This window comes from Gaeumannomyces tritici (genome assembly GCF_000145635.1).
Source record: "Gaeumannomyces tritici R3-111a-1 unplaced genomic scaffold supercont2.1, whole genome shotgun sequence".
Taxonomy (NCBI): domain Eukaryota; kingdom Fungi; phylum Ascomycota; class Sordariomycetes; order Magnaporthales; family Magnaporthaceae; genus Gaeumannomyces; species Gaeumannomyces tritici.
This window is the reverse complement of record NW_008804545.1, coordinates 1,168,504-1,191,557: the sequence shown is the minus strand read 5'-3', so window position 1 is coordinate 1,191,557 and position 23,054 is coordinate 1,168,504. Positions and strand designations below refer to the sequence as shown.

At 57.0% G+C, this 23,054-nt stretch overlaps 6 protein-coding genes across 6 annotated transcripts; 1 reads left to right on the top strand and 5 right to left on the bottom strand.

Moving 5' to 3' along the window:
• Positions 1-86: 86 nt before the first annotated feature.
• GGTG_00370 (hypothetical protein) lies at positions 87-1,620 on the bottom strand. Its single transcript, XM_009218115.1, has 4 exons — positions 1,444-1,620; positions 1,246-1,348; positions 1,009-1,149; positions 87-738 (listed from the first exon to the last, which is right to left on the bottom strand). Exons 1-4 carry the CDS (start codon positions 1,483-1,485, stop codon positions 167-169), a joined length of 858 nt encoding a protein of 285 aa, XP_009216379.1. The 5' UTR covers positions 1,486-1,620; the 3' UTR covers positions 87-166.
• On the bottom strand, positions 1,546-5,211 carry GGTG_00369 (hypothetical protein). Its single transcript, XM_009218114.1, has 4 exons — positions 3,994-5,211; positions 3,514-3,813; positions 2,327-3,422; positions 1,546-2,273 (listed from the first exon to the last, which is right to left on the bottom strand). Exons 1-4 carry the CDS (start codon positions 4,032-4,034, stop codon positions 2,013-2,015), a joined length of 1,698 nt encoding a protein of 565 aa, XP_009216378.1. The 5' UTR covers positions 4,035-5,211; the 3' UTR covers positions 1,546-2,012.
• Positions 5,212-9,517: 4,306 nt separating this feature from the next.
• Positions 9,518-12,433, top strand: GGTG_00368 (hypothetical protein). Its single transcript, XM_009218113.1, has 2 exons — positions 9,518-11,911; positions 11,979-12,433. The coding sequence occupies exon 1, from the start codon at positions 10,171-10,173 to the stop codon at positions 11,896-11,898; it is 1,728 nt and encodes a 575-aa protein (XP_009216377.1). The 5' UTR covers positions 9,518-10,170; the 3' UTR covers positions 11,899-11,911; positions 11,979-12,433.
• A 4,865-nt stretch (positions 12,434-17,298) lies between these two features.
• Positions 17,299-18,006, bottom strand: GGTG_00367 (hypothetical protein). Its single transcript, XM_009218112.1, has one exon. It carries the CDS (start codon positions 17,742-17,744, stop codon positions 17,505-17,507), a length of 240 nt encoding a protein of 79 aa, XP_009216376.1. The 5' UTR covers positions 17,745-18,006; the 3' UTR covers positions 17,299-17,504.
• A 295-nt stretch (positions 18,007-18,301) lies between these two features.
• On the bottom strand, positions 18,302-18,937 carry GGTG_00366 (hypothetical protein). Its single transcript, XM_009218111.1, has one exon. It carries the CDS (start codon positions 18,879-18,881, stop codon positions 18,660-18,662), a length of 222 nt encoding a protein of 73 aa, XP_009216375.1. The 5' UTR covers positions 18,882-18,937; the 3' UTR covers positions 18,302-18,659.
• Positions 18,938-21,345: 2,408 nt separating this feature from the next.
• GGTG_00365 (hypothetical protein) lies at positions 21,346-22,035 on the bottom strand (the record flags this gene model as incomplete). Its single annotated transcript, XM_009218110.1, has 1 exon — positions 21,346-22,035. One exon carries the CDS (start codon positions 22,033-22,035, stop codon positions 21,346-21,348), a length of 690 nt encoding a protein of 229 aa, XP_009216374.1.
• Positions 22,036-23,054: the final 1,019 nt, after the last annotated feature.

The following is a 23,054-nucleotide window of genomic DNA, read 5'->3' as shown; positions in this document are numbered from 1 at the left end:
AAGGGCGGCCTAAACAGTGCCGTTTGAGATGAACAGAGCCAGCACACACACGCACACGCATACGCACACGCACAAATAGCACACAACAAGCAAAAGGGAGAAGAGAAATTAAAAGGAAAAGAAAAGAAAAGAACAGAAAAGAAATCGGCAACGTAATCCCGCCCGCTCAGATCTTGCGGGCCAAGACTCGCAGGCGGACGTAGCTAAACATGTAGCCCCCTCCCGGCGTGGCACAAACCGCCTCGAGCAACCCCACCGCCTCGCGGATGCACTCCTCGCGCTGGCCGGCCTCTTCGGGCACGGCGTCGAACATCTGCTTGCCCATCAGCCGGACCCAGGCGTCGACGCCGCCCGCGTCGGCGTCGGTGGGCCGCCAGACCCTCTCGACGCGCTCGACCTTCCACCCGCCGCCGCACCCTTCCCCTTCCCCTTCCATCACGCGCCTGACCCAGCTCTCGTCCGGGAAGAACCAGGGGCAGGCCTCGAGCGCGGCCGGCAGGCCGATGCGGCGCGCGGTCGCCCCGACGATGCCGGCCTTGAGCTCGGCCACGTTACCCAGCCCGCCCATCTCGAAGGCGAAGGTGGCCCCCGGGGACAGCGCATCGCGCACGCCGCGGAAGAAGACCTCGCGCGCCGCCTCGGGCCGCAGGATCCAGTGCATGGCCGCGTTGGAGAAGGCCTTTGTGAACCTGGCCTGCTGGAGCTCGGGCTTGCTGACCAGGTCGGCTGCGTCGTGGACTGTGTGGGACATGGGTTTGTTGCGCGTGTTAGTGAGAGTGACAGCAGCGAAACGTACGCCATGTTTCCTATTGGTCGAATATGTGTGGGTGGTGCTGTACAGTACATAACCCCTCACCCCCTCCTCCCCTCCTCCCCCAGAGCTTCCGATTGGATAGGGGTTCGATGCGCCCGACACCCGGCTTGGGTACCAGTCCATGGATTGGATGCCAGGCACAGGGCAGCAAAAAAAACACAACAAGACATTGATGAGGGGGGAGCTATTCTTACCCTCAAAGGTCAGGTTCTCGAAACCAGCAGAAGCAGCCGCAGCCTTGGAAGCCTCGATCATGGACAGCGAGCTGTCGATGCCATGCAGAGACCCGCTGCCTTTGGCCAGCACCTCGCCGATCTGGAGGTCAAGGACGCCGTCTGTATGGGGCGAACGGGGGGACCCAAAGAAGTGATAATAATGAGCGTAAGCTGGCACACCATCGGGTACCTATCCTGTCAGAGGGACGCACGTACCGCCGCATCCTATGTCGAGGATAATGTCGTCCGGCTGCGGGTCGAGCCACTTCATGACCTCGACGGCCAGCTTGGGCACAAACGATGCCGCGTTTTGGTAGGCCTTTTTTTGCTCGCGCGATTGGTCAGCCCGCCCCCAGATCTCCGGGCGTGGAGAATTTGCTGGCTCCCTGGAGCAAGAGTGGACGTGCAGCTCACCTCTGAGGACCAATTGTCTTTGCTTTCTCCATTGCCCGTCATCGCGTCGCTGTTCGTCGGCAATTTTGGCTCGGATCTGCGCGTTTGATAGGTGTTAGTGGGAGGTATGTAGGTGACAAACGGATGGGCCAGAGTCAGGACAGTATCGGAGATATGCTTTGATGAAACAAATTATTTGGGCCACTGTATCCTGCCACAATATTTGGCTCGTAAACTAGGTAGGTATACCATGAGATTTCAGCTATTCCTTGGTTTCCTCTCGCATCTTATACTTCGTGTTTTCCCTTGTTGGTAGCCGAGCCCGCTCCAGAGCTCCGATTTCGGAGCCCCGCCGATATAGCTTGCGGATCATGGACAACGCAATTATGTCCCATCACCCTGGTGCGAACTATTTGGGACCGCAATTACGTACCCTGGCTATCTTCCTGCCCATTCGTGTCATGTTAAAATCACTGCGTTGAATCCGTCCTGTGGTCACAGCTTGACCCATCAAGTTCCCCCAAAGAGTTCCCCCAAAGAGTTCCCCCAAAGGATACGCACACTTGGCGCTAGAGCGCCAGTCGTTGTGCCTAGTCAATCTCTAGCAGCCGGTATTTATCTTCTCCGAGCGCGTCCTCCACGACTTTCATGGCGGCCAGCACCTTCTCCTCCTCGAGACGACGCCCGACAACCTGAACACCAACAGGCAAGCCATGCATGGCCTCTGCGTCGTAGTACTTATACGCACCCTGAGCTACGCCATTCATATTTTTGAAGTTGAACGTTGCGGGCAGCTTATCTTTGGCTTTGTCCACATGAGTTACCGGAAGGACGCCGGCGGTGTAATCGAGCTGCGTCAATGGTTAGCAATTACCCATTGGCAGGTATCCACAAGGCTACTCACGAAGTTGAACAGAAACGTGTAGCCGCAGCTGCTAACGGCGTCCTTCATGGCGTCGTGCGGCAGCGCCGGCGTCGCGTTGGGCACAGTGAGCAGGAAATCGACGTCGGCCTGGTTCCACCACTCGAACCACTTGAGCCGGTAGCTTTCCCGCTCGCCCACGAGCTTCCAGTTCTCCAGGGCCGACTTGGGGTGCCAGTCCCGCACCAGGCCGGCCCAGACGTCGTCCTTGCGGACGTACTTGACCCACAGGTAGTACAGGTACTTGAAGGGGCGGGCCAGCTTCATCATCCAGCTCATCTGGTCGGCCCCGCGGTCCTGCCACTCGCCCGGCCGCATGAAGCTCTCAAAAGTGCCGCAGCCGTCGGCGTTCAGGAGCAGCGATGCCACACGGAGCGCCTCGTATGTGGCCGGCGGCCGCATCTCGAAGACGTCGTGCCCGGCCCGGCGCAGCGCCTCCTCGACCATGCTGAGCGCCCTCGCGCACGCGGGACTGGGATCTACCACGCCGTCGGAGCGCATGACGCCCACCCGCGCCTTCTTCGAGTTCTCCCCGCCGCCCAAGATCGCAGTCGCGTCGTCGTCGCGCCAGGGCAGCGGGTGGACGGTGTGGTCGTATTTCCACGGTTCCATGCCGACGATGGAGCGCGTGAAATAGGTCAAGTCATCCAACGTGCGGGCCATCGGGCTGTAAACGCTTGGTACGCCCTCCTGGCCCGGCATGCTGGTGCTGACCCCCCATTTGGGCCAGCGACCTGTGGAGCAGCGCAGGCTGTAGCAGCCGGACCAGGCGGCTGGAAGCCTCACGCTGCCAGCAACGTCGCTCCCGATTCCAATACGGCCGCCCATGGCAAGAAGAGCGGCCTCGCCACCTGTAGAGCCGCCCGGAGAATAACGCGGGTTGTGGGGGTTGGTAGTGCGGCCCCAGACATCATTGGTAGACTCGAACGAGAGCAACGTGATGGGGATGTTCGTCTTGACGTAGGGGACAGCACCCGCGTCCTTGAGCAGACGCGCGATGGGGCCGTCCTTGGGCTGGGCGTTACCTATCAGGCTGCTGTAGCCGACTGTGCTGTCGTAGCCACCCACAGGTACCGTGCTGGTGTGGACTCCTCGTAAGCGGGGGCCGTCGTCGAGTCAAACACGGGGAACGAGCCGTTCCTTGCCTCCGGGGAAAGAGTCAAACCTACTCTTTGAGACTGACGGGGATGCCGGCGAGGGGACCTTTGAGGTTCACACTGCCATCTGCCAAGGCAGCCTCAGCACTAGGGAGCATCACCTCGGTCAGGCAGTTGGTTTTGGCATGGGCCTTTATGGCAACCTTGCCATAGGTCAGCAGGATGTCGACGGGGTTGATCGACTCTTCATGGACCCCTCTGACGAGCTCCTTTATGGGAGCCCGAAGAGTGGCCTTGTCTTGGTCGGTAAGCGCCCCATGGTAGCGAGTGAGCGAGCGAATGCGCTCAGCGCGCTGCTCCTGCTTGAACTTGCTAGAGAGCCCGGCGAGTCAGCCGTCTATCTTGTACGCGCGTTCCACCGGCATTCTTTCTTTCCCCAGCCGAGGTTTTCACAGGCACATATGTAGGGTAGGTCATGTAGTCGCGCATTTTCCATGCCCGTCATTATCCCTCTCGATCGACAGGCTGGAAATCAGGTCATACGCGACTCACCAATCCTTCCGGTGTCGTGAGAGACCGAGAATAAACGGCATGGTCGAGATAATGAGCCAGACCGGTTGCCAGATCTGGATATTCGATTCGGGCCAGCCGAGGACGGAGCGGAGGTAAGCGAGTAAGGCCCTGTCCCCCGCTGAAAGCGATCGATGATTCGGATTGAGCTGGCCGAGGCAGCCTTTTCCCACCTCAAAATGATCGCTGTTGTCTCTTGCAGGCACCGACAACACCGAAGTTCTTCCTGTGGGATCAATAGAATCCTGGAATGAGGTGGTGCATGCGAGTCTGTTGGCGGCCGGCTGCAAGGGATGGAATGTAGCAATTGATAGTTTCAATCATGAGGTGGTTGCCCACTTGCCCGTCTCTTATCGCGGCTGCTTGGCACAGCAAAGCTCGGTTACTCGGCTGCTCCTCCTCGGCCACCATCGGCCAGCGGCTTTTCCGTCCAAGTCACCAGCAAGCCATAATCCAGGGCGGGCGCAGTACCCCGCACCAGGTCTAAGATGGAAGGTGCAGTCAATATGAACCCACTCGAATAGGTACTCGGGTCCATAACTAGGAAGCGGTGGTAGGCTCATTCATTAATCGTTTTCTGCGACAACAACGCCGGCCGCTACTAATGGATGGCGAATACCACGGTACGAGCATTGTGAATCAATACCAGCCTACCTCAAATGAAATAGGGCCCGAGTGTTGGCCCTCGGCCGCTTTGTTGGGAGCGCACGCCACGCCACTTTGGCTGCACACGCACATCTTGCGTTATGCCGCCTGCTCGGTTCGGGAAGGTCAGACTCGCACTCGATCTGTTCCATAACCAGCGAGAGCATCCTCTAAACAGCAGCAGCCAAAAGTAACGCGGGAACCCGCTTGTGCGCCACTCGGATTATGGCTTCCAGTGACAACCTTGTCCGATCAAGTTGTGAGCTCAATAAATCGTGCAGTCGACGCCGCAATGGGCTGTGACTGGTGTGGAGAGGCTGCGATTAAAATGTGATTCGGCGCCTACCGGCGGCCCTGGCTACGCCTGTAGAATTGCCTGCCGGCGGAGCATTGGCGCTGGGCGAGAGAGTCATGGTGGGGAGTAAAATATCTTGGTATGGGTTTGGAGGTGAGCTTGCTTGGAGCCGGACCGGCTGACACCAAGGCAGCAAAAGGCAGGCAGGCTGCAATTTGCAACTCCTGGCTTACATGTTACCGGCGCTAGTTGGACAACGCGCGTCCACACTGCGTCGACGCGCATATGATCAGTAGATGCCGCTCCCTACCGGTGGTTGGAAACCCTGGGCAATGGAAAGCGACATCGTTAGCAGCGCGGACCGCGCCCCGACCAGTGCGCCCCGCCTGGATTGGGACCGTCGCACTCCGGGCGTCACCCATTAGAATACGCGAGATGGTGACCGAATCCGACTCTGCGCCTGATCTCCTCCCCCTGCCCTCGCCAGGTTGACAGGGGCCGGGGATCATGATGCCACGCCAGGTCGATGCCGTTGAACGTGCGCCGAAGGTTCCGCAAAGGACCATGCATACAGCACAATGGATCCCCGGTGGAGTCGCCGGATGTGAGCCCATTGCGCGCCGCCCCCAAACCCTGGAGACTGGAGGCCGTGATTGTCCCCGCCTGGAGCCCACACGACGCTGAGGGACCGTGTCGGTATAATCTCGCGGCCGTGCCGCTCGCCAGACTCCGCTTTGATCAGAGTGGGACCTGACCTTGGCCGCCCGAGGGGGGCAAGGACTCCGCAGTTGGCGATCTCATCCTAATGATCTGATCTTGCCTCTTGCCCGGTAGTGACGGGACGGAAGAACCCCACCGGTGGTCGGAGTGACGTCGAGTTGTATTGACATCAAGCCTTGCCGTCATTGTTTTCCTGTCCAGCCAGGAAAAAGCTCAAGGCATCGAGGGTTCTACACGCTAGTCGGTCGGCCTATCCTATTGCTTGGTGTGGGTAGGTAGCATTCTCACCAGCACACGCCGAACCCCATTCTCTCTTTGGCTCACTGAGACTCGTGGGCTCCATGTTAGACAGCATCAATCGGGCGCACAAGTTTGCATGCACCTTACCGGAAACCCGGAACAAAACAACCTTAATTCTGTCGCAGAGCCGAGTCCTCGTGTCGGAGTTGGATTCCTCAAAGGGCCCGCTCAGGTAACCGGTGAGCGAGCTTCTTTGGATGGAGGATAGATCTTCATCGTGTTTCCTTTTTTTCCCTTCCGCCGTGCCATGAATCAAGCGAGGAGGCGCGGTCAGTTGGCCCGGCCCCCAAGGCCGCTGGGACAAGGCCGCTGGGACAAGGCCGGTGTGGCATCTCCGCAAAGATAGATGCGAAAACGCCGGCGAGCCAGGTCGGGGATCGATAGTAGCGTTCAATTCAACCTTGACCCGGTCAGAGGTCACCGAAAACTGGCTTCCCCTCGGCCCTGCTCGGCTTGACGAGAAACCTCGGCCATCACTCATTGGGTATTGCTCATGCTGGTGTTGGTCGAAGGGGGAAATAAAGCCGTCGATGGCAGGTCCTCCTTCCTGTGCGGGGAGCGCGTACACAAAATTTACCAACTGAATGGCTCATTGTGCTCGTTGTGTTCCATCAGGCCACGTTGCCAGTGCATTTTATTTGTAAGGTGTGGTGCCTCGCATGTTCATCGTGTGCGATGTGGAACCAACAGACAGCCGCATACGTGAACACTTGGCCATGGGGGTATGGGGGCAGGCATGCAGAAACGGGGATGGCTGGGGTTAGCTAGCAAGGATCATTAGCTCGGAGCACCCCGTCCGCGGTATTTATTATAAGAGAGAGGACAGCTGCCGCCTCCTGGACTGGAGACGGCCCCGTTGTAGTTGTGTGTTGCGCGTAAGAAAGGAAACAGGAAAAGCAAGAATGAACTGGAGAGCGTGTGTGGGTGAGGGTGAGCTAGTCTACTGTGTGTGTGGGTGGGTGTGGGTGTGGAGGTAGGCTTTGGGTTGTTGCTTGAATCGAAACCATAAATTGGAACGGTCAAATTTTGTGCTCATCTGCATGAGGCAGGGGCAAGTCCCTGTCTGGAAAATCAAAGTCGGGGCTGTTGGTCGCGCAACTGTGGGGCAGGACCCGCTCAGAACCGTTCTGTCGGGTCGCGCTAACGGTGAGCGCTGCCCCTGCGCTGCGCCTGCCGGCCCTGGTTGCTTGCTCTTTCCCACTTTCTCACTTTTAGCCTACCCGCGGGCGGCTGCGCGACTGGGCACGCCCATCCCTCGCTTGGTGCGATACGGATCCCATCTCCCCCCTCTATTTTTATTTTTATTTTTTTTTACTCTTTCGTTTGGGCCTCGGATATGGCGCCTATTTCCCCCTCCCGTCGCTCCCATTTGCCAGTCGTCGAGGCGCTTAGAGCCGCGCTCTTGGTTGGCTCGCTTCTTCCCCGTCTCGCGCTGAGCATACCAGACTCGCGTCACTGGCCCGAAGCCTACATGGGATGCCTGCTTGTACGACCGATTCGGCCCTCTTTCGAGCGGTGAATCAAGTCTGCTGCTGGAGTACCTATTTAGGTAGACACAGATAACTGACTAACTGACACTACCGAGCATGTCGTGCTACCCTCAAGCGGCCCTTTTGCTGAATCCGTGAGTCTATGCGTATGTGCATGCTCGCTACGCCGTGTGCCCGCCAGCGGCGTTCTCACCACCCAGTTCTGTCGCAACCATGCCCCCCACCCCTCGCCTCTTTTTTTTCTGATCCAAACCCACATTCTCTACCAAGATCCATGTCCACATAAGCAGTCAACCCCTTGCCCCCTGTGATCCGATGCATTTCGGCCCCCTCCTCGATGGGTACTGGCCATTGCTCGTAGCCCGCCCAGGTCAAGCTTGTGAAAAAGCCCGGCGGGTTCCTTCGTCCCCGCCACCGTCTCACTCCTGGCAGATCCCCATCCGGCCCGCGCCCCCCCTTTACCGGGACATCCTTTCTATGCTACGTACCCCTCCCTCCCTTGCTTTCTCTCTCCCTTCGCTGCTATGCTGCATATTTCCCACTGGTGGGCTCCTGCCTCATTGAGAGGTCGTCAAACATTTATTGGGTGGGTATCACAGCCTGCGGTTGGCCTCTGGCGTCAACATGATTTTCTTGGCGAGCCGGCATCATGGAGAGACTGGCGTGGGCGCGTGTTGACCTACCACCTATCTACCTATCTACCCACCGACAGTCATCGAACTCCAGAGGGTTGGGTGAACACATACCAAGTGGGTTGGTATCATCTATCTGTACCTGTCAGGATGGGAAGGTAGTAGACACCAGGTACTTGCATGCCTACATGCCTGATAGCTACAGGCAAACAAGGTGTAGAGGTAAGGAGAGCCAAGCCTCCAGGTGGCCACACCCCTGCGAAGCCTGAGCGTCACCGTGACGAAAAAAGCCCATCCAATCACACTCCCATGGAAGCCCGAAAGACCCGCGGGACGCTAAACGGGGGTGGACGGGTATGCATCATCCGCCATTCCTTGGTCTTTTTCTCTGGCATGTCTTGGGACCTTTCTGGAAACGTTGACGTGCAGATGGTGTTGTCGACCCCGGCTCTACGGCCACCGCTAAGAAATGCTAGCCAGAGCGGCAAATACTTGTGCCCGATACCTGCGATTATATGTCTCCATGGGTGTGCGCCGGGGTCGGTATCGAGGAGGGACAAGTCTTCTCACATGATAAATGGGGGACGTGAAGTAACTCTCTGTGGGCCCTCGACCCCCTGCTCAGACGCTGATGTGCCGCTACTTCGGGGCCAACCTTGGGCCTTGGGGGCCCTGGGTGGCTAGGGTAGGGCTGGCACCCGGGCGGGTACCTGCCCTGGGGCCCTACGTACCTTCCATGACATTTAGGGCGGAAGGTGCGAGTTGAGTCTAACTGTGCCTACGTGCGTACGCCAGTCAAGCGTGCGGTCCTTATTCTTAGGAGATGAGAGCAGCAGGCGCGGACAGGGCAGCGGCGGAGCCTGCAGCTTGCCCACGACAGGGCCAACAGGCCACGTACAGAACCCAGAACCCAGAACACGTCTTGCCTCTGCAGACATCCGTAGGTCCCACCCCCCATCTGCCCTGCGACATGCCGCTGGCAGCTCACATCTACCACGTACCACACGTATCTACCTCTAGGCAGGCAATTATCTCTCCCTCTGCCCACCCAGCCCCTCCACCCCCCGCTTGCTCGCCGAACAAGCTGTCGCCATGCTGCCGATTTGAGATTTTTTTTCTCTTTTTCCTTTTCTTGTCGCACCCCCCCGTATGAAGTGGGCTCCCAGAGATATCTTTCTGTCGATCGCCCACAGTCTGTCCACCTCGATGGCAGAAGACTCGCTGTTCCTGTTGTCTCGCTCGGTTGCCCTAAAGACAAAGCTCCGGACGCCATCGGCCGTGTTGCTGTGAAGATGATATTTGTGTCGCTATCGCAACCCTCGATTGCTGCTTCCCCGTGTCGTCGTTTCAGTGTGAAGAGCGTGGCGCAGACCGGCTAGCACAGACATCTCCCTGGGAGTTCAACAGTACCCACCGCTGCCAACATCTCCCTCCAACACACACCCAGGTCAAACCGGATGTGTGGGTAGAAAGCGTATGGCCGGGCAATTTTTCCCTCTCCCCCTGGCAGCATCCCCGGATGGACAGGTAAAATACGACGCCGCATCCACTGACAGCACCCACCGCCCTCAATGACACCGGTTACGCAGCCAGCTCAGCTTATATAGACAACAAGCCTGAGGACCGGACGGCAAGCCTACAGCAAAGGGGAGCAGGGAGCACTTGGCCTTGTGGAGACGTAGATCAGACTGGGTTTTCAGAGTCGAGCGGGCAAGGGGGTCGACGTCGATTTCTGAGCCGGATGGACCAACAATAATACTCTGACCACCTCCTCGGCGCTACCGGCTGTTCTTCGCATGCGCCCGGCCACTTTCGATCAAGCGCATGCAGGGTGGCCCATTTCCGGCGCTGTGGTTCTAAGCGGGGGCTATTGATACATCTTGGGAACCCCCATCTAGGGCGTCCAGGGCCCCCGAGTGTGCCCCAATTCCCCAGCCAGCAGCAACCCACCTGGTCCGGTCAACAAGTCCTCTCTCCTCCATCCCCTCTCCCCACGCGTCAATACCCGGAAAGCTCTTTTATATCCACCAACCCACATCCTCTTTCCTCGACCATCCAGGCTGGCGAAGGCAATGGTATGAATATGCTCCACTGCTCGCCTCTCCTCTCGCTACTCCCTCGTCCGTCTCTTTTTCCAGTTATGGAGCAGCAAGATCGGCCAGGCCAGCAGCAGCAGCAACAGCAGCGCACACCACAGCAGTACCCTCGCCAAGGCGTACCTTCTGCCTCTACAGGGACGCCATCGAGCAACTCCTCCCCATCCCCCTACTCTCTGAGCGATCTGGGTAGCGGAGAATACGCCATCGCAACAAACACCGAGGCCGCCACCAATATGACCACCGCAATGCATACAGCCGCACGCAGCGGCAGCATCAGCAGTACCTCGAGTGCTAGCGGTATCAGTTACTATCATAGTCCCTCTCCGCAGCCGTCATATTACGCCACAACACCACCGACACACCATCAGTCGTCGTACACGGCATCCTACCTCAACCCACATAGCACGGCAGCGCAGTACGCGCAGCCACCCCGGCCGCGGCCTGTATCCCGTACTCGCTCGTACGGCTACGCTCACTCGTCCCGGTCCCACTCGAGGTCCCTCTCTCCGTCGCCGCACTCGTCTCCGGCAGTTAGACAGGCGAGTCTCAACGCGCTGGCCGCCGCGGCATCGCCGCCTGTGGGGTTCCCGAGTAGCAGTCTCGGCGGTGGTGGCGGCGCCGGGTACGCCTGTCAGCAGCAGCAGCAGCGGAGACCGAGCCAGCAGCAACACAAACAGCCCTTCTCGCCACACCAATCATCCCTGGGCCAGCCAGCCAACGTTCTTCCGGCACCAGCGAGCGCCTTCATGACACGTCCACCGGTGCCCTTCCCGTCACAGTTCTTGCCATCTTATCCGGCACTCATGGCTTTACGGACACCTTCGAGGCCGGGATGGGCAGAGCGTCTCTCCCAGAGGACCGTGGATCGCATCATTTCGCCATACCGGAGAGCGGATGCTGATCCGCTGTCGGCAGTACCGGCAACAGCCTGGGGCGATCTGGGTGTGCTTCCGCAGGCAGTCCTGGACAGGGTATGGTCATACCTGAGATACAAGGACCTCATCTTTCTACGGGAGGTCAGCAGGACCGCACGAGATACAGTGGACCCGCAGGTAGCTCATCGGGACGACAAGTACGTGTTTGTGCGCGAGCGGGAGGACCGACTCGACGAGATCGAACGGCACCAAAGCACGCAGAAGGGACGATGGGGCTCGGCGCAGCAGTGTCGGGCGCCCACCCGGGCGGCCTGCTACTTCTGCTACAAGGTCAAGCCGACGACCGAATTCCAGGGGCCCACGACGCAGCGACACTGGGTGACGGTTCATGCAGACCCTGCTACCGGAAAAGTCCACTACATCCCCATCCCCGACCCAGAAGAGGAGGCCAACGAGGCACCAATGGCAACGCCAGGAAGACGCCCGAGCTACGCAGCACCAATGGATGGCAGCTATGGCCAATTTGGGTCGCATAACCAACAACAACAGCACCAGCAGCAGTACGCTAGCCGCGGACGTTCGGTCACGCCAAGCGAAGGCACCAAGATCCACCTGCGCCAGTACTGCATCGAATGTGGCGTTGAGTATGGTCTCCACGTCCCTGGGGAACTGTACAAGACGTGGGCAAGCGAGGATTCCACGAGGGGAGCCGGCCAGGGCAAGAGCAAGTGGATCTGCGAGTGCGAAAATCTGCCTCCCCGGGATCGAATACACGACCTGTTCCTTGTGGAAATCTGTAGTCGCTGCAACAGAAGAGCCTCCTACCGCTGAAGGCACTGAGAAGGTGGCGTTTTCCCAACCGCGGAGGACAACTAGACCTCCTGGACTAACACGAAATCACATCCACACAGGCCCCAAGTACACTCAACCACTCTCGCGGTCCACCGAAAGACACGATAGAGAATTGTTCTTCACATCATCCCTTTTCTACTCAAGATAACGGGATATTTTTCTTCCTCTATTTTTCCTCACTCCAAAGGTAGCATGTAAACAATTTTGGGTACATGGAAACTGGCTTGTACAAAAAAGCTCTTATTTCGTGGCTTTTGACAGAGATGTATGGAGATTAGCGGATGCTTTCACAGTGGCAGCATGGCTTGGTCTAAGAACTCCAGGGAAGAAAAGCGCAGAAAGGCGAACCGGAGATGACAGGGGTGGGCAGTCCACAGCGCTTCAGTTTGTTCTCGTGGGATCTTTTTTGAACCAATTTGGTAGGCAGCCACCTACGTATCTACCTAGGCATGTAGGTACCTTTGAGAATAAAGACCGTGATGGCGGGAAAGTCCCGGCATATGGAGCAGTAGGTGATCGGCTCAGACATGCGAATCCTTTAACGGGAGGAATCTCACCTGTGGGGGACTATGCCCTACGCTGCTTGCCGGCCGCCACTCAGGCGTGCATATGCCCGTCAATCACCGTGTTCCTCGCTGGACACGCAAAGTGGGATCGCGGAGCTATTACGTGGATGCTCGCAGAACCACACAGCTGCCAAGAGAAGGAAAAGAAGAGAAGGAAAAGAAGAGAAGGAAAAGAAGAGAAGGAAAAGAAGAGAAGGAAAAGAAGAGAAGGAAAAGAAGAGAAGGAAAAGAAGAGAAGGAAAAGAAGAGAAGGAAAAGAAGAGAAGGAAAAGAAGAGAAGGAAAAGAAGAGAAGGAAAAGAAGAGAAGGAATGGGGGTGATCAGGTGACTGCCACCAGACGGAAAGGCCTCAAAAGGGGGGAGGGGAGGAAGACCAGCGCGCCATAGATGGGGGGCCCACCCGAACGCGCCGAGGTGACAGGAAGATAGCAAAAGGTGTGGGTTCGGTGGGTAAGAGTCGACGCAGGCCCAGCAGGACAAACCAACAGACCGAGCACACAGGTGGGCTGCATGACCACCCATGGAAACAAAAGTCTGCCAGGCCATACAAGGGCCAAGAGAGAGTGACTGCGTCAGTGCTTCTGCGGGGTTTTTTTTCTCTTGCAAGCGCAGAATCCTGGCCTAGTGTTGCGCAGCTGAGAAAGAATGTAATGCTACCATGGGACCTTTTGGACCCAACAGGCTAGTACACTAAAATGAGCGGAAACAAACCCAAACCAACACACATGGCCCACGGACGCTACAGGGGGACTTGGGCAGGGACGAGAGAAGGGACGAGAGAAGGGACGAGAGAGGGGGTGAATAAGAAAACAAGGGGAAAAGGGGGGAACAAAGGAGAAATAAGCGAAAATAAAGTGAAAATAAAGGACATGATCTGACGGACGATCCTGGTACTGCATTTTCTAGCACTTTCCAACAGCACACGCGTGATTCTATCGACACCCTAAGATCCCCCGCTGCTGGGGTCTTGCTTGTGGGAGAGTGGGATCCGGCTCGGGGCTTGGGTGCAGCGCAGTGAATTCCAGTTCGAGGCGGACTGGTTGCTTTTAGCCCCTGGTTACCGCCGCCACAAGGCACACCGGCAGCCCTGAGGGTAGACATCTAGTATCACAAATCGACCTATAGCGCTTGTCTTGGCGGTATACCCGCTCTCCCTCGTGATCCGTTTGCTTCTCTACCGACGCAACCAGTGGCGTGATCAGGTCGCATTTGGGTGTGTGGGCTCTTTTTTTCACGTTGGCCTCTCGTCCAACAACTAACTCTCCTTGCTCTGAGCTCGTGCTCCCAGAGCAGCATCGATACCAGCATGTTCTGTCCCGCCAAGGAAGAGAAAGCCCCAATCTGCTGCCTCTCAAAGCCCCCATGTGTTGCTGGAGAGACATGCACGCAGCCTCCGGATTCGCGTGCCATCCCTGTCTTGGCCTCTTTTTTTCTGGCCTACCATGTGCTGCATCGCGCCGAAGGAAGGAAGGGGTGGTGGCGGTGGAGGGTGGATACGTTGGAGGGAATGCTCATCGTCTGAAGACAAGCCCACCCTTCGCTGGCTCCCTCGCCCCTGCCTCTCTGCATTGCTCTCCTTCACACACACGCCCCTCGCAGATTGATCGAGGCGGGTGGAAAACCCTTCTCCGAGGCTGCAGAAGAGAAATCTTCAGCACAGTCAGTGTGGCACGTACGTGCAGCAAACCCCTCTGGCTGCTTCAATTTCTCTCGACTCTTCAACGGTGAGGATCCACGGAACCTGCAGAGTTTCCCCCGGAACTGCGCCAACTTTGGACTTGACGGGTCTTTGGACTAGCGGTGTCCACTACATGATGCCAGTGGCTCTCCCTTGGAAGCAGCAGCAGCCCTTTTGCCCCGGCAGCCGCTGTGCCGCCTCTACACCTCGGCCGATCGGTATCTATCCGCCTGCGCGTAGTTCCATGACTGACTTGCCCTCCCCCCCTGGGCAGCCGACGTAGGGCTAATTATCCTGCCGGCCACATGAACAGGCCGACATTGCGAGGAGCGAGGAGACGGCGGGCCGACGAGGACCACGCAGGGCCTTGAAGAAGTTATTTTCACTCCTATTCAGAAAAAAAAAGCCCCCAGAGACGCCCTAACTCTCCCCCCGGGTAAAGCCAGACTCCAACCTACGTACGTAGCTACCCGCACCGACGAGATTCAGGCCACAGCCGACGGGCTGGAGCCGACACAGTGAGCACACGCCCCCGTGGAACCCAGGAGAGTAGCAAGGGGGGCTTCTCAAAATTCCTCTGCGACCCACAAAGCCCTGGCGACTCAGTTGTGTCTGCTAGCGTCTCGTTGCTGGCAAGCTTGGGCAGGTAGCCTTGAGCTCACCCCCGACTGTGACTCCACGAGATTAGAGACTGTAGGCGTCAAGACGGTGGGTGCTCGTCACGCGGGCCTTGCTTGACGCCGCCCTACTCCCCGTCCTTACTCCGTTTCCATCCCCTCCCCGAGGTAGGCAGGTGCAAGCTTGCCGTCCCAAGAAAATGCCCAGATCGTGGTGGGAAGCGTCACCCCTCGATCCCTGCCTCCCTCCTTGAGTTTGCCCATCTCCCAGGTAGTCCTAGGATCTGTCCTCCTCTCCGTTGTGGGTGCCGCAAGTACCGAGGGACAGCCAGGTTTCTCTGCCACTGGCCCTCTCCAGGGCAGATCTGTTCCTAGGCAGCCCCTGATTAGTAGTCTCTTTCACTCCCCCAAGAGATTTGCCGCCTGGGCCAACAGGACACCGAGGTCGGCTGGCACGGGGGAAGGGAGAATTCACCTGGGTAGGCCCACACCTCTCGGTACGGTTTTTGGCCTGCCCCTTGACGAGACCATCGTTACCCTGGGCTTGATCTCAAATGTGCCTCCCTCCTTGCCTCCGCCTTTCTTCCCTGCCCCTTGCAAGCCCACGAAATGCCTACCACCTCCACCGTCCACACACATACACCCCACCCACAAAGCTCCCCTTCGGCCGCTACGCCAGCCAGTGGTCGGGCCATGGTGGAATTTGTCAGGACCAAGATGTGGTGTTGCTCCTGCCCAGCGCCATGGGCTCCCGGCTGTCCCGACACAGCGCAAGGGACAGGATGAGTGATTCTCTTCCAGATTCTCCATGCGGTGCCCAAGAGCTCCCTTCTGCATGGCCCACGCACCACCGTCCTCATGTTGCTTCCGACGCATTCATTGTCCATTCTGTCCCGCAACAGGCGCGACGGAGCACACCTTGGTAGCTCGCCCCTGAGCCAGTAGAACCGCCCTCCCCCAGCACACGGTATTATCACGGGCCCACTCCGTTTCCTCTTTTTTTTTGTTTTTTTTTGCCGCCGGTTGTACTGCCGCCTCTCCCTACGGGCTCGCGTTGGGTCGGCCCAGGGTCGCGCCTACCAACATCGAAGCCTAAACACCCCGGGGCAGGAAAAGGACTGTGCACATTGCAATCGATGCCCTACTCCCCCGTTTGTGCGGATCGTGATTACCGGGTTGGCATTTCCACTTTCTCATCCGTCTCTGCCGATGCTTGTGCGGTATCGCGATCTCGTGCTTAGTGTACCTGGCCTTTGACTAGGGGACCATTTTTGTCGTTCGTTCCGATTATTTCTAGCGGGTCAAACAAGGCTCCTTTGCTGGAGTCGGAGACCGTCTCTGCTACGCGGCACTCGCCGTCCGTCATTGCCCACTCAAAAGAAGACAACCTAGCGCCAATTTACTCTTTGCTTTTTCCCCTGCCACAATCGACTTGGCCCCGGAACCGCACACATCCAGTTCGTCCCTGGCCACGCAGCCCTGGCGCCGGTACTGTTTAGCGTGAAACCGAACCCGCCCCTTCAGCCGCATGGTTCTTTTTGGTCAAGTCCCCTCATTCGCCTTGCGAGGCTAGCCAGGTCTTTCTTTATCCTCTCGGTGCCGTGCTCGCGCTAGTGGTAGTGTCAAAATGGGAAAGGGGGCCAAGCTGCGGACCGGACATGGATGCTGGTTGGAACATGGGAAACCGCAACAAAAAAAAAAAAAAGGAGCACCGAGGATTCCTTGGTGAATGCTGTAAACGCAGCCAACACAAAAGCCGCATCCCTTGTCTACCTAGCCTAATGCCTGAGGCACCTGAAGGATTCATCCGGATCCGTCGCCTCATCATCGCAGATGCAAAATCTCGACTTTCCCCTTCACTGAAACAACCATTTTTGACTCCATGGCAAGCATCTCCAAGCTCGGGGCCGACGGAGATTCCTGATTCAATTTGTTTCTGCACCTTAATGGCCGGTTTCTGCCATCCCCATCTCCCCCTTGTTCCTTCTCCTACCTGCCATTAATTCTTGGGGGCCAACATAGGCACCGCCACAGACAATATCGACGACTCGGACCCGGAGGAATCTCAACGGGGAAGATGGTTAAAGAGGATGCAGGACTATATCCAGTCCATAGAACCTTGACGTTGTACAATTTGGTTGCTGCCTGATGCCTACATCTGTGACTGGACCCGGGCTGCTGCCAAATCCTCACACCCCCCACAGCGTCTTGCCTCTGCTCGCGCTGCGCCTGCCATATCAAATTCTCCATCTGCCACAACCAAAATCCCACCAGCCCTCTACGCGGTGTTTACATTTCAGCCGCATTAAAAAAGTCGACATGTCACCTTGAACTGTCACAGAGCTCTTTTTGCCAGTAGTGGTTTGGATTTCTATGTCTAGGGGTGCTCTATGATTTGATGATAGACTGGGAATGCGAGGATGACTGTATATACCAGATCAAAAACGGCACCAATGCCCAAGGTGCGAGCCCGATACTTGATTTTGGCCAATACACCATCCAACGTCAAGAGGAAGGGGAGAAAAACAGGACCGGTTTATACACATTGGTAAGGACGGTACGAAGGAGAGTGTAGAATAGAATAGGATAATGAAAAAAAAAACAAGAATCGTGACAGGAAGACGTGGTCATTTGGAGGGCAGGAAAGGGAGACAAAAGAATTGGCGGGAAAGCGTCGCTTTCTCCATGAGAGAGGAAAATGACGGGTGCTGGAGGGGACGCTGCCTAGTTGTACCCGCTACGGCTCTTGCCCGGGGGCGGCTTGACCTCCTTCTTCTTCTTGCTCTTGCTGCGCTTGGGCTTGTCGTCCTTGCCGCCGCCTCCCGAGGTGCCCTGGCCTCCAGAGTTTCCGCCGGCCGCGTGCTCGCCCGTGTACTCGCCCGAGTACTCGTAGCTGTAGCCCGCGTATTCGTACTCGCCACCCTCAGGCGCCAGCAACGGGACGCAACCTTGTCGGCCACTCATTGTACAGTCAACTCTCAGGTTGGAGGAGAGAGTGGTCGCTTGATGGGATGGTAGACAATGGACGATGGTTGATGTCTGACGAGGATTGCAGCGTGACTGCTTAAGGAAATACGAAGGCCTTCAGACTCTCCTCTCGTGCTGTGGGCAAGCAGGCGTTTCTCGACCTGGAGAGTCGAGACTGATGATATGGATGGGTGTCTTTTGATCCGAGAGCTGAGGAAAGTGTCGTCCAAGAGCAGTTATATAGAGATCCAGGCAGGGCAGAGGAGCCAGTGCAACGACAGCCAAAGTGGGCTGTAGATATGACTCCCTCGAAGCTTTGCCTCGTTGGGGGTTTTGGCAGCCTTGAACCTTGATTTTAGGTCCGCGTTTGAGTATTGTCCGCCCGAAAAACGTTTGCGTCGAGGCCGAAAAGCCGAATCGTAACTTCCGACCAAGTATTTCCGGTTTGGGAAAGCAAAGAAGCCGAGCCAGGACTGTAGAGCTGATGGTGATGGGATGATCTGGACAGAACAGAGTGCAAACAGAGCGGTATCTTGCGTCATGATATATAGCACGGGGTTTGTTGGACAACGCCAAGTCCCAAATAGCAACATCATCCTTCCGCAGTTTCCGCGCACCGTCTGCTGCCTGTCCGGCAAGGAAAGGAGCCGCTCGGCACTTTCCGACACGTGCTAGTGAAGGAAGCCTCTACACCAAGCCCGACTCGTCGCCCCATCTGGCCCAGCCCTGCACCATCAAGCTAAGGAGGAGCAAGCCAAGCGCATGATGACCAATACAGGACACGATGCTGTATCCTCAAGGGAGGCTATGAAGGGTTGTATTCTGAGGGGCCACATACGCGGATCCTTCGATGAGGTTCAATATTGTCATGCCACGGGTGCCACTGCTCTGGGCAGGCTAGTCCAGCAAGTCCTAGCTTGGTGCACATGCCGGGCTCTGACTCTTTGGGAAGGCAGAGCGTCCATCTCGTGTCCGATCCCGCTCCTCCATCAGAACCTCACCGGAGCCACGGTGAAGGTTGCCGCCGGGGCGTGTGCCAATCATGGCAACAAGCCACAGACGGCAAGTGCCAGACTGCGACCCAAAGTTTGAATTGGGTTCTGACAGACTCCGCTTCTTGCCGAATGATTCCATATATAGAACGGCCGGGGATTGAGATGACAGGACACCCAGAGCATTCCCCCTGGCAGTTCAGAATAGGCAAGGCTGCAAATCCTGCTAGACTTCTTGCAGGCAAAAGGACAGGTCTAGAAGTTGCAGGGCTTGGTGCAAAAGTCTGGGGATAACGGGCAAGGATTTCGGTTGGACGGCAAAAAGAAAAATTGTTCAGGGAAGGAATCAGGATCTAGACCAGAGTGCTCTAGGAGAGGCTATGTAAGGGGTTATGTGGAGAGCAAGGTATGAATGAGGGCCAATATGACGAGACCAATGGTTGGAGTTCTGGGTCGGCACCATGGTTGGGGGCCCAGAATATGCCGTAGAGGATCGGTACACAGCCATGTCGATGGGCACGCCAGATGTCCTGAACTGGGTCGCTGGGCCACTGGCTCGACACTGGTCGATAGGGGAAGCCATTGAGGGCCATTGGACCCCGCAAATCCCATTCGGGAGCATGTGCCAAACCGCTGGGACAATGAACGAGCACGCTCCCTCTCACGAAGCGTGACATGAACGGGCCTCCCAAACGTCAGCCCGGCCGGCGGGAATGGGGATTGTGGGGGTGGCCGCCCGGCGACTGAGGACTCTACTCCTACAGGCCATCGCCCTGAGGGCAGGATCCTGCAACTTTCAGGAGACGAGTTCGTGACGGCCAAGTCGGTCTATTTTCGTCGCAAATATGTGGAGATCAGGCCGAGGAATGCGATCTCTGTGACCTTCTCATTTGAGGAGATCGTTCTTGCAGGAGCCGTTGAGGGCGTGGTGAAGAGCCACCTGGGGCGGTCAATATTGGTAGGTTGGCCCTTTGGACCCGGGGTAAGCAGATCCATCGAATTGGGCTGGTGCTTCTTTGAGCACCGTGGCGGAAGTAGAGCGGTGGTGAAATCAGGCCGATCGGATTGAAGCTGGTGATGCACGCTTGTCCGAGGTAAAGAGCCGCGGGTGCGCGATTGATGGATGGAAACGCGTACCCGTAAGGCTCTGGTTTCCTAGCCACAGCCAAGGTTAGCCACAGTCAGGCTCGCCACAGTGGCAGGGAATGAGTAAGCCAAGTCAGAAGTCTGACATAAGCAGTTTTGGCCGAACTATAGCCGGGCAGATAAAGGCCAGAAGGCAGGGCTTTCCCATCTCCCATCACAGACCAATCCTTGATTCCAAGTCCTGCGCCGCATCGACGGGATGCAAGAAGGTGTGACTGGAAGAGACCTTTAGCCCTTCTTTGCCTCGCGCAGGTGTTATCTCACGTGACTGTCCCATGGCTTGATCCATCACAGAGCACAGAGCACGGCAACAGGGCCTCACATAACCAGGGCGCCATGTCTTCTTGTGCCCTCGATATATTGATCCATTCATCAATCTCCGCCGCCGACCATTTTTAGACCATCTCGGGGCCGCAACACACAAGTTCCGAGAGTAGGGGGATTCCAATGGGTCTCACGCACGGCCCAGTTTTGTTTCTCGCGGCGACGTAGTTCCTGCACACAATAGGTACCTATCCAACGAGCGAGCGACGCTGTCATGTCAGCCACCAAAGTCTCGTGTTTCATTTCCCCTTTTGAGGACTCCCGTCATGAATTTTATCTCGTCGGCGTCCGACGTGGCCCATTCGACACATCCCTCGAACCCAGAAGGCCCTCACTGAGATCTTTTTGCTTCATTGCTGCAACCGACCTCCCGCTTTGCGTGATAGGTCACCGCCACATTATTTGATCCTACGCCCTGAATCCCACCAGAGTGGCTGAAGCAGACTTCCGGGACCGAGGAGATGGAATCCCCCCGCATCGAACATAGAGCCGTGGCTGTGCTATATCCTTGTGACGGACGCCGCCCCGTGCAAACCATGAGCTGTGTTACCAATACCTCATCCAACACATGGTAACTGTCCGAGGGGATTGCTCCACAGCAGCGAAGTCGAGATCATATGTTCCCAATTGTAAATAATAAATTCCATAGCTTGCGTACCGCCTCAATCTCGCCTGTTCGTAACACTTGACCATTCCCCCAACAAACAGCTAAACCTGCATCGCCACATCCATCATGTCGTGGGATCGTCGACTGCCCTGATGGGTCCGAATCCTCCACCTCGACGCCACTCCTAAATCTAGACTGATTTGTCCTCCTGCAAGTATTACAATATTGTATCCATTGTTATTCTCCCTCGCCACATTACCACAACATCAAGCAAATCATGAATACTGGGCCCCATCTCCCTAAATATGGAGGTTCCAAAAGCTCCCACTTCCTTCTTTTTCTTCCTGAGTTTACCTTTCGCCGCCCTTTTGCGCGGCCATCGGCTCGCTCAGAGCACAAATAATGGTGGAAACAATGAGCCGGGCGGATCTTTTTCCTCGAAGGAATTTCTCGATAGGCCGTGGGGTGGTCGCACTCTAGACTGATGCGTGTGCTTGGCAGCTTGACCAGTGGTAGAGCTGGGCTGGTGTTACTGGACACGAGCAAGGCGAACGACCACGGTCTTGGAGGACGGTGCTGTGACGGTAACTGTCGACGTGGTTGCGTTACTGAAGAACACCGTCTTGGGGTCGACTGTGATCGTCACAAAAGACCATGAACCGTTGCCGGCAACTGTCGCGCCGGCCGGCAATGTTGTGTTAACCAAGCCCGTGCCATGGCCGCCGGTGCCGCCGGTGCCAATTATGCCGCCGATACCAGTTCCGAGAACTGTGAGTGCTGTGGTAGTGAGTGTGATGTTCGCCACGGTGACCGTCGAAGTAACTGTCGGTGCGGTACTGATGACGGTCAGGCCTGCCACCGTGGTGGTCGCCGTCGCTGTCGAGACAGAACTTGCTACTGGGACAGTAACGACGATGGTGTCGGCAGGCACAGGAGGCTCGCCACCGATGATGGCGTCGTAGTTGTCATACGTGCCATAGCTCCCGTAGTCGCCGTAATCGCCGTAGTTGGCGGCGTCGAGGTTGTCGAGTTCGACATTGCCGATATCGCGGGACGAGCCCGAACTGCCGCGAGGGAGAGCAAGTGCAAGGACAGCACCCGTGGTCACGATCAAGGCGAGATGATGCATGGTCGCAGGTTGGCCGAGGAGCAGAATGCCGAGGGGTCGGTAGGTCAACTGTTTCTTGCCACCATGATTAGCCCCTATCTCGGCAAACATTTTGTCTTGCTCGCAACGAAAGGCACAAGAAGGGCTTGGCAGGTGATTGCGGGTTTGTCGAGAGACACCGCCGATGAGTAGGTATATAGATACCTAGGTAGGTACCTAGGCAGGTAGACACATACGTCAAGCAAGGGGGTTGCACAACCACCAGCCGAAGATTCACCAGCGGAGCTGCTCAGGTGGCTTTCTTCCGAGACTTTTCCCGCGGAAAGGTTGGGGTGTACGATGTGCAGGGCAACGCGAGGCTAGCAACGTCGGCAAAGAGGGGCGGCGATCAAAAAGCGAATTTGTACGATTGTGTCTTGGGGTGTTTTGCTTGGAGCGACGAGAACAGCGTACCCACGAGAATTGTTGGGGTTCCATCCGAGCCAGGTGGTTCGACTGCCTTCCGCGTATACACTCAACTGAGAAGGCACACCTTCCTGTTTCGGCGCTCTTTTATCAGTGGCGTGGAGCGCATCATGCTCGAAGGAAGGAGCACACTGGGGTAGGTAGCTCCTTGACTTTCCAAAAAGATTTCGTTTACCGCTTTTGGGCATCTCCATCCATCAGCAACAAAACAGCAACTTGCATGACGCGGTGCTTCCCACCGTCATACTTTAGGGTCATTGGGCCTCGCGTCGCGTTGTTGCAGTCACACACAACGAGCCACTGCCGGATTCTCTGGGTGAATTTCCGGCCGCGAGGTTTTACATGCTGTTCTAAGCAAGTCCACGTGTTCCTACCGGCGCTGTCTCGTCAGCCTCCAAGGTCGTCCTCGGACGTATCGGCTGGCGGTCCAGAAAACAAAGCCTCTCATCGAGCTATAAAGTACTCTCCCGTCACGTCTAATCCCCCCTAACTTCTGTCTTTCCGATTTGAAAGCCGAATGGTATTGTCAGGTATCAGCTGCCCCAACCCGTCCAACTCCTGCCCAGACTTCATCATCCACTTGACTGCCTACCTACCTACCTACCTACTCGCTGGTCGCCTTGCACCCTTGGTCGCGTCAAACTACAGGACTTCGCCCACAGGAG